This window comes from Myxine glutinosa, chromosome 3 (assembly GCF_964187855.1).
Source record: "Myxine glutinosa chromosome 3, kmMyxGlut1.1, whole genome shotgun sequence".
Taxonomy (NCBI): domain Eukaryota; kingdom Metazoa; phylum Chordata; class Myxini; order Myxiniformes; family Myxinidae; genus Myxine; species Myxine glutinosa.
The window spans coordinates 47,684,219-47,699,218 of record NC_136263.1 but is presented as its reverse complement, the minus strand read 5'-3'; the positions used below and the strand labels follow the sequence as shown (position 1 = coordinate 47,699,218).

At 44.4% G+C, this 15,000-nt stretch overlaps 1 protein-coding gene across 5 annotated transcripts in view; it reads right to left on the bottom strand.

Annotated features, from left to right (window-relative positions):
* Window positions 1-15,000, bottom strand: part of LOC137423608 (uncharacterized) — a 62,872-nt gene that overhangs the window by 20,493 nt on the left and 27,379 nt on the right. For all 5 annotated transcript variants that reach the window (XM_068110950.2, XM_068110953.2, XM_068110952.2 and 2 more), the window contains one exon: window positions 14,402-14,544. In XM_068110950.2, the coding sequence (XP_067967051.2) occupies window positions 14,402-14,544 (143 nt within the window). The remainder of the gene's footprint in view (window positions 1-14,401; window positions 14,545-15,000) is intronic.

The following is a 15,000-nucleotide window of genomic DNA, read 5'->3' as shown; positions in this document are numbered from 1 at the left end:
TAAATAAATAAACAAAATTTTTATCCTGGATCTCGGCAAGGAAAGGAAAAAAGCCCTTCAGATTCTGGAAATGAGCAACTGGGCTCCTGCACCCAAGAGAGACAAGTCTGAAAAATATCATTTAAAAAATGAATTGTGCACAGCTTTATCATAATTATATGAATACATTTCACATCAACCACTGCAGATATATGAGCTACGTTCAAATATGAACGTCTCGCAATTTGTTTCAACGAGCACGCAAAGCCTACAAAAATGACACAAACTTCATTTCTTCATGTACTCCCTGAGTGCTGTTCACTGTTGGTACCTGTCAATCCATGACGTGAACGCTGTGGAAAAGATTTATTCAGGAGCGTGTGATGCCAACTGATAAAATACTGATACCAAATGTAATCTGCAGGAGAAGTTGCAACCATGAAGACGGTCTTTTCATTTTGGAAACAATCAAAAGACACCAGGTGCAGGGTTCGGTGAATATGGCAGATATAGGATCAGTTCAATGCGCTAGGGCTGATAGGATGGCTTGGAGTTATGCACACACACACACAAATAAGCTGTCTAACCTCGGTTTGAACTCACATCTAAGCTGTCTAACCTCGGTTTGAACTCACATCTAAGCTGTCTAACCAAGGTGATTCATCAATGTGCGTGCACACGGATGTCCCGTCTGTCAGCATTCATTAGTGGACATCAGAGATCCCATGGTGCCCAATGCGAAGAGAAGGTGAGCTATGGCTGGCACCCCTGTCAAATTCCAAATTCCTGCCCTAACCAGCAGAGGGGAGGCACAACCACACCCTCAGCCAATGATGCTACCTCACAGCCTTATGCTGCACACAGCCAAATAATAAGTTCAATGCGTTGCCCTTTGAAGAATTCTTATGCCTGAACAGCTCCGACACTGTGGGGGCATTGTCATGATGGAAAAGAAACCTGAATGTGCAATTTCTAGATGTTCCATCCATGTAGCTGACGAACTGTTCAAGTTCATCTGCATGGCTCATAATTTTTTAACACCTCACGGTAGCTGTTGTCCCCTTATGGAGTGCAACATTGGGGCGAGTACAGTATTGCACCTGGAGCATCCCCATAGATAACCACCATATAATATCAGCTGATGCCTCCATACAAAATTTATTTGACCGAGTTGAGTCCGAATGCTTCAAACTGTAGTCGGCGCAGTAGGTTTTGAGATTGAGGAAGGGCATCTAGGTTTCGTCCATAGTCACAATGGTGTTCACAAACTACACCCTCCTCCATCCACTTACTGCATTTCCTGGTCAACATATTCTGAGACATGGAGAATAGTGTGCCGTTTTTGGTCATCTGTGAGCATTTGCAGCACCCAGCATGCAGAAACTTTTGGCATTCTAAGATCGGTGTGCAAAACCATACCTAGAGGGATCTGTTATTCCATCATTGCTTATCAACAATTCTCCCACATCCTGAATGTTGTTCAGTGAATTGCTTATGAGTCTGGAATGAGGCTCAGCTTTTGCTGCTTCCACATTCCTCTATAAACCTCTGCATCCAACTCTGAATGCTTATCGCATCCATGGTAGATGCCCCACATATTACAAACCAGCAGCTGATGAATGTCCACAGGAGTTTGCCCACTCTGATGCAAATATTTCATGACAAAGCATTCCTTGAGCAAGCTCACAAGGTGGTCATTTTTCCAGCGGACAAGTCAACCTTGGAAATCTGCCAACATCACCGCTTTGCACAAAAAAGGTGCAAAAACAGATCCCAGCAACTACAGACCAATCAGCCTTCTCCCAATTATCAGCAAAGTCATAGAATCCATCATTGCTTCAGATATGAAATCTTTCCTCTTCTCCAATGGCTTGATCTCTGATCATCAATTTGGTTTCAGACCAGGTCACTCTACTCTGGACATGCTGCTTTTGCTGTCTCAACAATGGATGGAGGCCCTCAATGCCAAACAGGAAATTAGAGCTGTCTCCCTTGACATATCACGTGCCTTCGATACGGTCTGGCACCCCGCTCTGCTCACCAAACTCTCCTCTTTTGGTATCCATGGAAATCTCCACGCATGGCTGGCGGACTTCCTCTCTAGTCGTAGTCAACGTGTGGCCCTGAATGGGTCTCTCTCATCTCCTCTGGGCCCTGTGCTTTTTCTGGTTTTCATCAATGATCTCTCTGACTCTCTTGAAAATCCTCTGTATCTCTTTGCTGATGACTCTACTCTCTGTCGCTCCATTCTTCATCCCTCAGATCGGCAGTCTGCAGCCTCCTCACTCTCTGCAGACCTGGACAAAATCACAGACTGGGCAAACAAGTGGAACATGTCTTTCAATCCTGACAAATCTCGCACTCTTACGATGTCTCTCTGAAAAGACCGACTGGACAACCCTCCCATCCACTTTCTGAATAATCCTCTCCAAGAAGTTCTGTCACTCAAGCTTTTGGGTCTCACTATCTGCCATGATCTTTCCTGGGAAAACCACATTTCAAATCTGGCCTCCAAAGCCAGTCGCCGACTGGGCATCCTCCGTCGTGCGAAGTCCTTCCTTGGCACACCTGAGCTCCTCACCACATACAAGGCTTTCATCCGCAGCTCAATGGAATACTGCTCTCCCCTCTGGGCTGGTGCTCCTGCCTCACACCTAGCTCGTCTTCACGCTGTTGAAACCAAAGCATTCAGAATCATTGGAATCTCCCGCGATGAAGCTAACTCCAAGGGCCTCTCACTCACTCACCGCAGGCAGGTTGGTGGTCTGTCCGTCTTCTACCGACTCCTCTCTGGCCTTGCCCCCCCCAGCTCTCTCTGGGCTCTGTCCCGCAAATATTCCTACAGGTCGCACAAGATCTGCCTGCAACCCTCTTATGGTCAAACTGCCAAAATCAAGACTCTCTGCTCACCTTCACTCCTTCATTCCTCTTTTCTCCCGCCTCTGGAACAAACTCCCTCACTCTCTTCAATCCCACTCTACCCTCCAGGTCTTTAAAACAGCTGTTCACCACCATCTCTTATCTTCCCCCATCCAAAACCTTGATCTTTTCTACCCCCGCTAATTTCACCCCAATTCCACTTTTTTGAAATACCAACTTCTGTCCTGGAAGTCCTTGGTGTCCTTGTGTTTTATACTTCTGCCTCTTATTTTTTGTTTCTTCTCCCTTCTCCTTATACTGCCCCCCTTCCCACGCCTCCTCCCCCCCAAGCCCTCTCCCTTCCACACATCTCCCTGCTCTCAAATGTTGTGTTTGTGTGCTTCCCCTTCTCTCACCATCTTGTTTTCCGCTCCCTCTTTTTATATATTTTGTTTGTCTGGTTGATTTGTTTGTGAAGTAAATGTTAGCTCTTTCACGAGCCTCGATTCAGTATACAAAAAAAAACAAAAAAAACTGCAGGAACGATGCCGCCAATGACACGACATTTGACGCACGTTGCTGCCATTTGTTGAACAACGTGGAAAATGTTCCCTTAACACGAGCAATTGTTCAGTTCCCATTCATGGCACCTGGGAAATAAGAATTAGTAGACCTTCATATTTGAAAGCACCTCATATATGAGGCAAATAAATAATTATTCAGCAAGTTAAAGGCATGTTCCATTGGATTTAAATCATGATTGCTTTGGCCAGTTTATAATCTTCCACTTTTCCCCTGATGAACTATTTGGTTGTGTCACAAGTGTGTTTTTGGTCATTGTCTTTCTGCATGGTGAAGCACCACCCAACGAGTTTGGAGGCATTTTCTTACACGTAGGCATACAAAATGTTGCTGTATGGTTCCGTATTCATTCTGCTGCTGCCATCATGAGTTACATCATCAATAAAGATGAGTGAGCTAGTTCAAGAGGCAGCAATGCAAGCCCGGGCCATGACACTACCTCCACCATGCTTCCTCGTTTTCTACCAGTTCCTCGTTTTCTCCACACTTTGGTAAAGATTTATCTTGGTCCATAACATTTGTTCCAGAACTTTACTGGTTCACCTCTGTACTTCTTAGCAAATTATAATCTGGCATATTTTTGGTGCTGTTGAGCAGTTTGCATCTTGCAGTGTAGCCTTTGTAATTCTGCTGTCAAAGTCCTCTGCGTACTATTGTGATATGTTGATATATTGTATGATATATTGTATTGTATTGTGATACTTTCACCCCTGCACTCGAGATGTTGTTAGTGATGTCACTGACAGTTGTTTTAGGGTTTTTATTCACAACTTTGATGATTTTTCTGTCATCGACTGCAGTTGTTTTTCTTTTGCCCACCTGGCCGTTGTCTAGTACACGAGTGGTTTTTCTTTTTCCAAGATATTCCAAATTGGTGTATTTGCTATGCCCAATTTTTGTGCTATGGTTCGAATGGAATTATTTTGTTCTTTCAGCTTCCAAATTGCTTGTTTTTCTTTCAGTTCGCTGGTCTTCATGGTAGTATATAGCTACTGACTCCAAAGGCAGACTCCCAAGGCAAAAGCAAAGACTAAAACCAAGACTAGACATTCACAGCTCTTTTATGTGTGAACGATCAATGCAACAAGAAACACCTGTACTTATGCATACCTGAAAAGGGAGGACTGAACATAAAAAATGCTGTTGTTCTACAATAGTAAAACATATATGCATATAAATACCAATAAATAAAAGTTGACCTTCTGTACTCTTGCCACTTATTCATCTTTTGATCTCAAATCCAAATTCGAGTATATAGCAATAATAACAGATTTGCTGCATACAGCATGATGTATACAACCAATCAGAATCGGGATAAACCAATATGTTACAAACAGCATCTTTGTGATACAAGTAATTTAGCAGCTAACAGCTTATTTAGCAGTCTGACAACAAACTACACATCGAGAGTAAGACATGTGCAGATGTGTGACTAAATGGACAAGGCGCGATATAGCCTGAAGGTAAAGAAGATGAGAGTTACGACAATTTTAAGGCAGGGTTTTTAGTCATGAAATGGTCTCCTTGGAGTAGTTAATGCATGAAATGGTTTCCTTGGAAAAGTAGTGGCAGTGGAGGGGTGGATCAGTTTAAATTTGAGCTGGATAGGTACTTAGATGCATTGGATAGAGGGGTACAGGGATATTGGTAGGACTTCTTGGTAGCCTGTGTCTGGATGCGTGATGGTTTCTGGTGTCGGTGCAGCACCAGGCATGATGGGCCGAATGGCTTCCTCCTGCACCAAAGTTCCTTGTGTGTATTGTGTGTATTGTGTTATGGATTCGTCACTTCCATTGTTGTGGTTTTCATCCACTGTAAACATTTTTTGATTCCATGTATTATTATTATTGTTGTTGTTTGAGGGAAATAGCAATTATTATTGTCAAAAGGTAAAAAGGTTAATGTTTTAAATGAAACAGGAACCGGACGGCGACAAAGAGGAAGAGGAGAAAAAGAAGGCGGAGCGAATGGAGTCGGACAAGAAGCATAGTTGCTTTGCGGTCTGGAGCGGACATTGGCGAGCAAGAGTCACGAGTGAACTTTGGGTTTCCCAGGAAAGGGATTCCTGCGACAGAGTTGTTATCGCTGTGACAGATTAACCTGTGTGTCAGGTTTTGCGATCGATTCCGTAGAGAATCATCGAAGGGCCGTTACGTCTCGAGAACAGGCCGTCGGCCATTTTGACTCGCGCGCTTTGCGCGTCAAGCAAGGTTTCTTTGCTTCGTCAGCCATTTTCACCGCTTTGACATATCTGGTGTGTGTGTGTGTGTGTGCAACGTGGCTTTTCAAGATTAATTTGCGGTTCGCCGACTGTGAGCCGTGGAACGTCCATACCCGAGGGTGTGATTTCCCCATCGCCTGGAGGGCGCCTTTGGATTTCCCAGTCGCCTTGAGGTCACCTTTACGCAGCTTTGGCCGCGTGACTGTGACTATCATCCGAACGGGATTCTGGTCTCGATTAGACATCGTTCTGACAATCGCTGGAGCGGATCGACTTTGGCTTGAAGCCGGGATCGACTTTGGCTTGAAGCCGGAATCAACAACTTTGGGGTTGAAGCCGGGAAAGACATTGGGAATGTTCTTGGTTCACTCACTTGGAGCACAATGAGTTATATGTTACGAAACTGATGGTACCATCATAGGATATATTGATTGTACTTTTGATTCCTATTATTGTTGTACTGTTGTTCTTGTGTGATCTTAATACAATATTTGTTTGTTGGTAACAATTGGTGTGGCTTCACCATTGATCTTTGACATACAGAATAACACATTTTTCTGCCGTGACTCCTCTCAGGGCTCGGAGGTACACCGTGACCACGGGGTCGGGGAGGAGCACGTAATAATTGTAATAATCATATTGGCATTGATTATTTTGATTTACACAAATATCACCTGTGCAAACATGCCTCTGTACCAGCCGGCCCATTAACTTGACACGTGTAGTCAGTACAGATACAGGCAGACATAACGCAGTGCCAAGCAATGGATTGCCCAGCTTCTCCAACTTGGACAGTGTGACACTTGCTTATCTTACTCATTGTACCATCTCCATGATAATAGGGAAATGCAAGTGGTGTGTTTGAATGTGAAAATGTGTTTCAAATAAATTTCCGTTCCCTTGGTTACAATCACGAGGTGACCAGATAGGTCACAATCGTCATATCTGGTGATCACTCTCATCAAGTCTTTAGCTACTTTGTATGGACCACTGAGGAACGTGCATCGACCTGGACGTGTGGTAGGAGGTCCCATAACCTTTTTTGTTTTGAACTTCTGCTGAATGAATGACGTCATCTCTTCCTTGTAAATCCTGTGTGCATCGGGCAATCGGCTGGGCACTTTTAATGTTCTGCCACAAGAGTTTGGCTCATCATGGTAGAGTCAAGAGAACTCTTCTTCTAAGAATGAGCTTTTATTGGCATTTGCTCCGAGCCAATGACAAATTGTTCTCCTTGGTATTGAGGGTTGTGGCATGCTACCGAGTACAGTTGTTTGCCCATCCAAGGTCTCCTCATATCATTGTTGCCACGAGCAAATCTGAACAAAGGTACCAGGGCAAACATCGGATGAAATCCTTGGCAAGACTGGTAGCGAACACCAATGTAATAATAATTGCTTTATTATAGCTTGGTAATGACAATGATGGGCTGACAGGATGGCCTGGAGGGACACACACTCGCCTCTGAGCTGTCTATCCTGGGTTTAAATCCTGACCCAGCTATAAACTGTCATTCACTGCTTCACAGGCAGGGTGACAATGTGTGTGCCGTCCGTCCATCGTCCGAGGGACGTCAAACGGGCCTCTCATCTGCCAGCATTCGCTGGTAAAAACGTCAATAACCTGGCCTATAGACATGATTACTGTTCATTCAAATGTCATCAAGAACCTGATGTTCTGTAAATTATTAGTGCACAGTCCGATACATTGCCAATTCCCCTCGCCAAAAGAGAGGGGATTGCATTTGAGTCCGTTTGTCCGCACAGAATAAATATGATTTTCTCTGCAACCATTGGTCTGCTGACAGGAAATTTTCACCATAGATGCACCTCCTCCTGTAGAATTTTGTAATGATAATTATGCTGTCATATGTCACATGGTATGGGCGCAATATTGGAAGAAACTTTGCACCTCTATATCTCTGAAAGTGCTACATATAACAAAATTGAAACATGGCTCATTGTAAAGAACTCTCCATGGGGAATAACATATGTTAATGATAATGTCCTCGGTGCCTCCAGTATGACGTCATAATTCTACAAGTACAAAACTTCATCCGACCAAGATGAAATTTCTTGGGCGTCATCAAGGGATAAATTGGTGGAAAAAAAAATAGACGTCATCGGTCATGTGGTTTTGCCACCATATTTGCTTTAACACAAAAGCCTAAAAAAACCCACTAAAAACACATAATGGCGAGGGTCTGCAATCTCTGATTGCTCTTTCTTGTTTGAAGACTGTACTCAGAACATCTTGTCAGGAGATGGACCTCTTGGATAGCAATTCAAGCTTGCTTTTGACAGAGTGCTAGTGGAACAATTGTGGTTTCTGAAGCGTTTCATCATTGTGGGTTTGAAAATTGTCAATCATTCTCTTCCTTGAAAGTTCGGCATTTATATAATAATACCGTAAGGACTCGACTTTGTTATCCCTTTTACGCCGCACCCAGTGACCCGATGCCCACGGCACTAATGGATTTACGATCGACGAACCACGCTCTTTGTTTATCACCTACAGCCATACTCGAAAAATCTGAATTAGCCGACGTTTGGGCCCAAAAGCATCCGATTAACGGCCGATACGACGCCATCTTACGACTCCATCGTATTGGCGTCTGCTGGGTGAAGGCGCAGCAAGCCGTCCGCTGATTGGACAGTCGAAGGCGACAGCAAGCCGTCCACTGAGTGGACAATCCTGAGCATGCATTCCGCCATTTGTGCCGGTGTCGTCGATCGCGCTGTACGCTAACCTCATCAGGTGGGTTTCCCATAATTTCTTCCATATACTGTGATTACAACGAAGTGAAACCGAGGAGCAGCCCATCAGTATCATATAAAGCAATAAATACCAAGGCTTCAGCTTCTGAAAGCTTAAAACAAAGTGTACTTCGCCGAGTGACCAAATGTAGGCGTAGGCCTCAGCCCTACCTATCCAGTTGTTTTTTCCGTTGTGTAAGGGGGGAAAAAAACAAACATTTTGGCCTCAGACCTTTGAGAGTACGTCGTTCCGTGAATTTTTTGAACGGGCCTCGTATGCCATGCTTCGTCAACGTTGGGTTGTTTTTAAATGATTTGAAGGATTAACTTAAGCACCGTGAATAGCGCAGTTTATTGTTCCTCAAAGACCAGTGTGTAAGTTGACTCAATATGATGGTAACTTTGCAATTCCTGCGTTGTCTCTGAATCAGCTGGCTGAGTCATATTGGCGTAGGGCAGGTCATGATCGCCCCCCCCCCCACCCCCCCCTTTCGTTTCACCAACTCCTGCATCTGCCACCGTTCATGATTATCAAAGTAGGCTTTACCCTGTTCACGATAAGGTAGAAATCAGAGTTGTATACGAAGAGATAAAGGGATGGCATTGACTTCTAGACGGTACGTGATATTTTCAAAAGTATATCGTAGCGTTGTCATTTAAGTAGATTGCAATAAATACGTTGTTCATATACGCACTCTTCATTCTCATCTTTCTTCCCAACTCTTACTCGGACAAGCAAATCCCCTATGCCATCCATAATGGTACACTCTATCCATACACCACATCTCCCTTCCGTGGATGTTCCACGGGTTTCGGCTAGTTTAGAGTATTACTTGCGAGCGTAGGAGTTGCTGTTTTGGTTGTCACTCCAGAGCAGCAACTCTTACGCAGATCCTTGTTTTTGTTCTTCTTGATCCTTGGTATCACAGATCCTTGTTCAAACACCAGAGTGTATACGTAACATGTAGATCAACTTGTGCATTTGTTGTATGCTCAATAGATATACAAGCCTCAAACATGTTTGCATTCTTCATTTAATTCACAGCACCACTTGGTTGTCTGCGACATAAGGGTGAAAGGTGCGAGGAGCGCTCGGCGGGTGAAGTACCAACCGAGAATGAAGGTGTGGAGGTTGAAAGAGGTGATAGTGAGGGAGGCATTAAAAGAGAGGCTGAGTATGGTAGAGCATGATGTGGTTGAGCTTGAAAGTGGTTGGATGTCAATGAAAGATAGTCTGTTGGAGGCTGTCGGTGAGGTATGTGGATGGACAAAAGGACCACCGAGGCACTCAGAAACATGGTGGTGGGATGATGAAGTTGGAAAGAAGATTGACGAGAAGAGGAAGAAGTTCAAGGAGTGGCAGAAGGTGAAGGGTATGGGGGCAGAAAAGGCAGAGCATGAAAGTTATAAGGCAGCCAAGAAGGCTGCAAAGAAAGAGGTAGCAAAGGCGCAGGAGGCATGGAGGAAAATGTTCGGAGAACACTTGGATTTGGAAGAGCGTCAGAGAGCGGTATTCAGGATTGCAAAGCAGATAGTGAAAGAGAGGTGTGATGTGATGTGGGTGAGTTGCTTGAAGGATGAAGTGGGACAAATCGTTGTGGACCCAGATGGAATTAAAGGAAGATGGAAGAGATATATGGAAATACAGTTGAATGCAGAGAATGAATGGGATGGCAACATAGAGAGTAACCCAGTTTTAGGACCGGCAGAGACGATAACCGAGAAGGAAGTTGAGGAAGCGATAAAAGCAATACCACCGTTTAGAGGCCATTTTCCCCCGCAAAGCGGGGGTTGGCCTTTTCGGGGACCGTGGTAGTTGTTGTTTTTTTGGTCCCCTTTTTGAAGCAATGTTTTACGGCCGGATGCCCTTCCTGACGCCAACCCTTTTTGCCGCCTTCAACGACAAACAGGGAATTACCAGTGAACTGGTACTCAATTAGCCGACCTCGGAAGGATGACAGGCTGAGTCAACCCCCCTGGCGTTAATTCAGCGATCGACTGGGATTCGAACCCAGGATCCTAGGATCCTAAGCCGGCACCCTAGCCGCTAGCCCAACACCAGGGATCTAAGCGATAAAAGCAATGAAGAGTAGAAAAGCGGGAGGGCCGACGGGAGTTGTGGGAGATATGTTGAAGGCAGCGGGAAATTGGGGTGTGACGAGAATGACAGAGATCTGTAATCTGGTGGTGAAAGAAGGCCGCATTCCAGTGGATTGGGAACCGAGTACCCTCGTCCCTCTATTCAAGGGGAAAGGTGACCCTCTGGACTGTGGCTCGTATCGAGCGATAAAGTTATTGGAGCATGGAATGAAGGTATTGGAAAGGGTGTTGGAGAGGAGGATAAGGAAGAAAGTAAAGATTGACGAAATGCAGTTTGGATTTATGCCAGGAAGAGGAACGACAGACACGCTTTTTATTGTGAGGCAGTTGCAGGAGAAGCACATGGAGAAGAGGAAGAAGTTGTTTCTTGGGTTTGTTGATCTGGAGAAAGCATTCGATAGGGTTTCACGCGAAGTAGTGACATGGGCATTGAGGAAGTTAGGAGTGGAGGAATAGTTGATCAGAGTTGTGATGGCAATGTACAAAAGAGCGCGCACAGCTGTGAGGACGAAGGACGGGAAGAGTGGTGAGTTTGAGGTGAAGGTGGGAGTGCATCAGGGGTCGGTACTAAGTCCACCACTATTTGTAGCTGTGATGGAGGTGCTGGCTCGGAACGTAGAGGAGGGTTTACCGTGGGACTTGTACGTAGATGATCTGGTGTTGATTGCAGAAAGTATGGATGGACTGAAGGAGAAGATGAACAAGTGGAAGGAATGTATGGAGACAAAAGGTCTGAAGGTGAATATCAGAAAAACAAAGGTGATGGCAAGTGGTAAAGCATGTGGTGAGGTGGAAAGAACTGGGAAGTGGCCGTGTGCTGTGTGCAGGAAGGATGTCAGAGTGAATTCCATTCAATGTACAATGTGCACTGAGTGGGTTCATCAAAAATGTAGTGGTCTGAGAGGGTCATTAACCAGTGTGGCAGCTACATTCAAATGTTAGGTGTGCACAGAGGGAGCTGCAGATGGAGGAAATGTTGAGTTGGATCTTGGAGACGGCGTGAAGCTGAAAGGTGTGAAAACATTTTGTTACCTAGGAGACATGCTGAATGGAGAAGGTGGATCAGACTCGGCAACGGTTGCTAGAGTGAGATGTGCATGGAAGAAGTTTCGGGAACTGAGTGGCGCGTTGACGAGGAGGGGAGTGTGGTTGAAGCTGAAGGGAAAGGTGTATGCTGCATGTGTGAGAAATGTTATGATTTATGGGAGCGAGACATGGGTAATGAACGTAGAGCAGCAACGAAGGCTGGAAAGGGTGGAAATGCGAATGGTTCGGTGTATGTGTGGAGTATCGTTGAGAGAGAAGAAGACAAATGATGAATTGCGGAAGATGATGGGAATAGAGCCTGTGATGGATGCTGTGAAGAGAACCAGTTTGAGATGGTTTGGTTATGTGTTGAGGAAGGATGAAAGTGACTGGTTGAGAAGAGTGATGGAAATGAATGTGGAAGGAAGTAGAGGACAGGGAAGATCGAGAAAGACTTGGCTGAAGATGGTCAAAGAAGAAATGCAGGCAAGGGGGTTAACAAGGGGAGATATAGAAAAAAGGGCAAAATGGAGAAGATTGTCATGGGAACCGCAAGGCTAACCCCCGCTCTTGCAGGGAAAATAGCCTTAAAATGCCTGTTGTTGTTTGTTGTATTTCCTTCACCTTCCATGGCTTTTGATAGTCCATCCCAGACGTCTTTAACTACCACAAGTTCACTTCATCTGAGAGTGAAGTTTCAGAAGGACAAAGAAATGGACCCTGTCTCTATTGAATGTTGCTCAGATTACACTTTTGGACATATTGTAGTGATTTGGATGCCAGTCCACAGCAGTGCACTATAATGTCTCCAAGTATGGCATAAACTGTTCATAGGCCCCATCCACCTGCATCAAAATGCAAAAAAGATTAATGTCAGTTGTGGAAGGCTTGTTTTGGTCTTCCAAACTCTCTCCTGGGAATATTTCTGACAAAGTATGCACTTGTTAAAGTGGGATCTCCTTTTCCTTTTCGTGGGCAACACCAGAAGGATGCCGCTGCTGCTCTCCTAATCTCTCATGCCTTAAATGACCATGTCTTAAATGACTCACAGTCATTCCTGAAATACAGAGTTGATACGAGTTGATTGTGAATTTCTGAACATTTCGATCTCAACCACCATTGCACACAAAGACATGTTGAAGTATTCTAATCCATGAAACTGGAGGTAAGCAATTTCACATGTATGCGATCTTAAATAATATTTCCCCCATTTTGAAAATTTAATGAGAAACAATGGATTTGTATCCACATACAGTTAAAAATACTTTTTTTGTATTTTTTTTGTATACAAGATCGAGGCTCGTGAAAGAGCTAACATTAATCACACAAAAAGTCAAACCGACACATAAAACACAAAATAAGGGGAGGGGTAAACAAGATGGGGAGAGAGGGGGAAGCACACAAACAACATTTGAGAGCAGGGACATCGGGGTGGGGGGGGGGGGGGGGGGGGGGGAGGTAAAAAAACAAAACAAAAAAAAAACACATGGACACTGCTAGGACTTCCATGAAAGGTCGGAATTTCAAGAAAGTCGATCTGGGGTGAATTAGCAGGGGTAGAAAAGATCAAAGTTTTGGATGGGGGAAGATAAGAGATGGTGGTGAACAGCTGTTTTAAAGACCTGGAGGGAGGAGTGAGATTGAAGGGAGTGGGGGAGTTTCTTCCAGTGGCGGGAGAAAGGGGGAATGAAAGAGTGAAGGTGAGCAGAGAGCCGAGATTTTGGCAGTTTAACCATAAGAGGGTTGCTGGCAGATGTGCGACCTGTAGGAATATTTGGGGGACAGAGCCCAGAGAGCTGGGGGAGCAAGGCCGGAGAGGAGTCGGTAGAAGACAGAAAGACCACCAACCTGCCTGCGGTGAGTGAGTGAAAGGCCCTCGTAGTTAGCTTCATCACAGGAGATTCCAATGATTCTGAAAGCTTTGGCTTCAACAACGTGAAGCCGAGCTAGGTGTGAGGCAGGAGCACCGGCCCAGAGGGGGGAACAGTATTCCATTGAGCTGCGGATGAAAGCCTTGTATGTGGTGAGGTATGTGTATGACATTTGACTTTAAAACAAACACGTACAGACACATTCAAAGTACACCGCCCCCATGCCAAATAAATAAATAAATAACATCCTGCAGCGCGGCACTGCTGGGGTGCCTTTGGCACCCGGCGATACCGCCATGCAGCACATAGAGACGGCATTGGGACGGAGAAGTGTACAATAATATAATTGATTGATTAATTGCATAATTAAAATCAATAAATAGTAGTCATAAAATAATTTCTTCATCAATTGGCTCATAGCATACATACCTCAACCACCAATGTTTCATCCAAAGCTGTAACATTTTGAAAATTAAAGTCATTAATAGGAAAAATTAATTAATTATTGATTGACTAATCAATAATTAATTAATGGTTTAATCGATTAATCAATAAATCAAAAATATTCTTTATAGCCACATCATTTGGTCACTTTCATGTCCGAATATCAGCTTCGTAGCTCAAAAGGTGCCTGCGATAGTGCCCAAATGAGAAAGGAAATAAATAAGTACTTAATTAATCGATAATAATTAAGTAACTAATCAATTGCCAAACAGATGATATTGCCTAATAGGTTTGCCCGAACAGATGATACAGTCGCACCTTGTATGTGGTACTGGTTAAACAAATACCTTAGTTTAGAATGCTGCCGGTGTGTACCCCGGTTAGAATAGGTACACCATACCCCTGCGCATCGTAAGAGGCGACCAAGGGTTGGCGTCAGGAAGGGCATCCGGCCATAAAACATTGCCTCAAACAGGGAACCATGATTGTCATGGGGCCCGCAAGGCTAACCCTCGCTCTCGTGGGGAAAATGGCTTTAAAACGATCATTCATTCATGACATACTTTGGGATGTCGTAAGGTGGGTATGGCCGAGGAATTCTGCGAGGAACATCATGTTGCCAAGATTCCTGTTCAGCATCGCGCGTGTTCCTCCGGTGTTCAACGTTGTATTGTTGATCATCAGACTTTTGGTCAATGTTTTTTTTCTGGGGGAACAAAAAAAAAAAAAAAAGCAAAATAAAACGTCAGAAAACGTTCTCCATTGTTTATCTCTCCACTCATTTTTTCTTTCCAACATTCACCCATGAGCAACTTAAACGAATGCTTCTCCTCCTTGGGCCAGAGGTCGTGCATGCACATGTCAACATTAAAAAGTCAAAAATCCAAAGACAAATAAAATGTGTTTAAGGTCACCCTTTTTCTTTTTTTTTTCTCTCATGCTTCATGAAGACCACCCCAGCCCATTTGACGGCAGACTTTGTTAATATAAATACCAATAAAACTTAGTAGTTCATTTCATTTCGGACACAGCACAAGGCTGCTGGTTTGCGTCAATACTGTGAGTGTGGCGATGCCGCTGATGCTGCGGCCAGTTCCATGTTGGTTAGAGCAGGAATTTAGAATTTGGCCAGGATGCCGGCGACAGCTCGCCTACTCTTTGC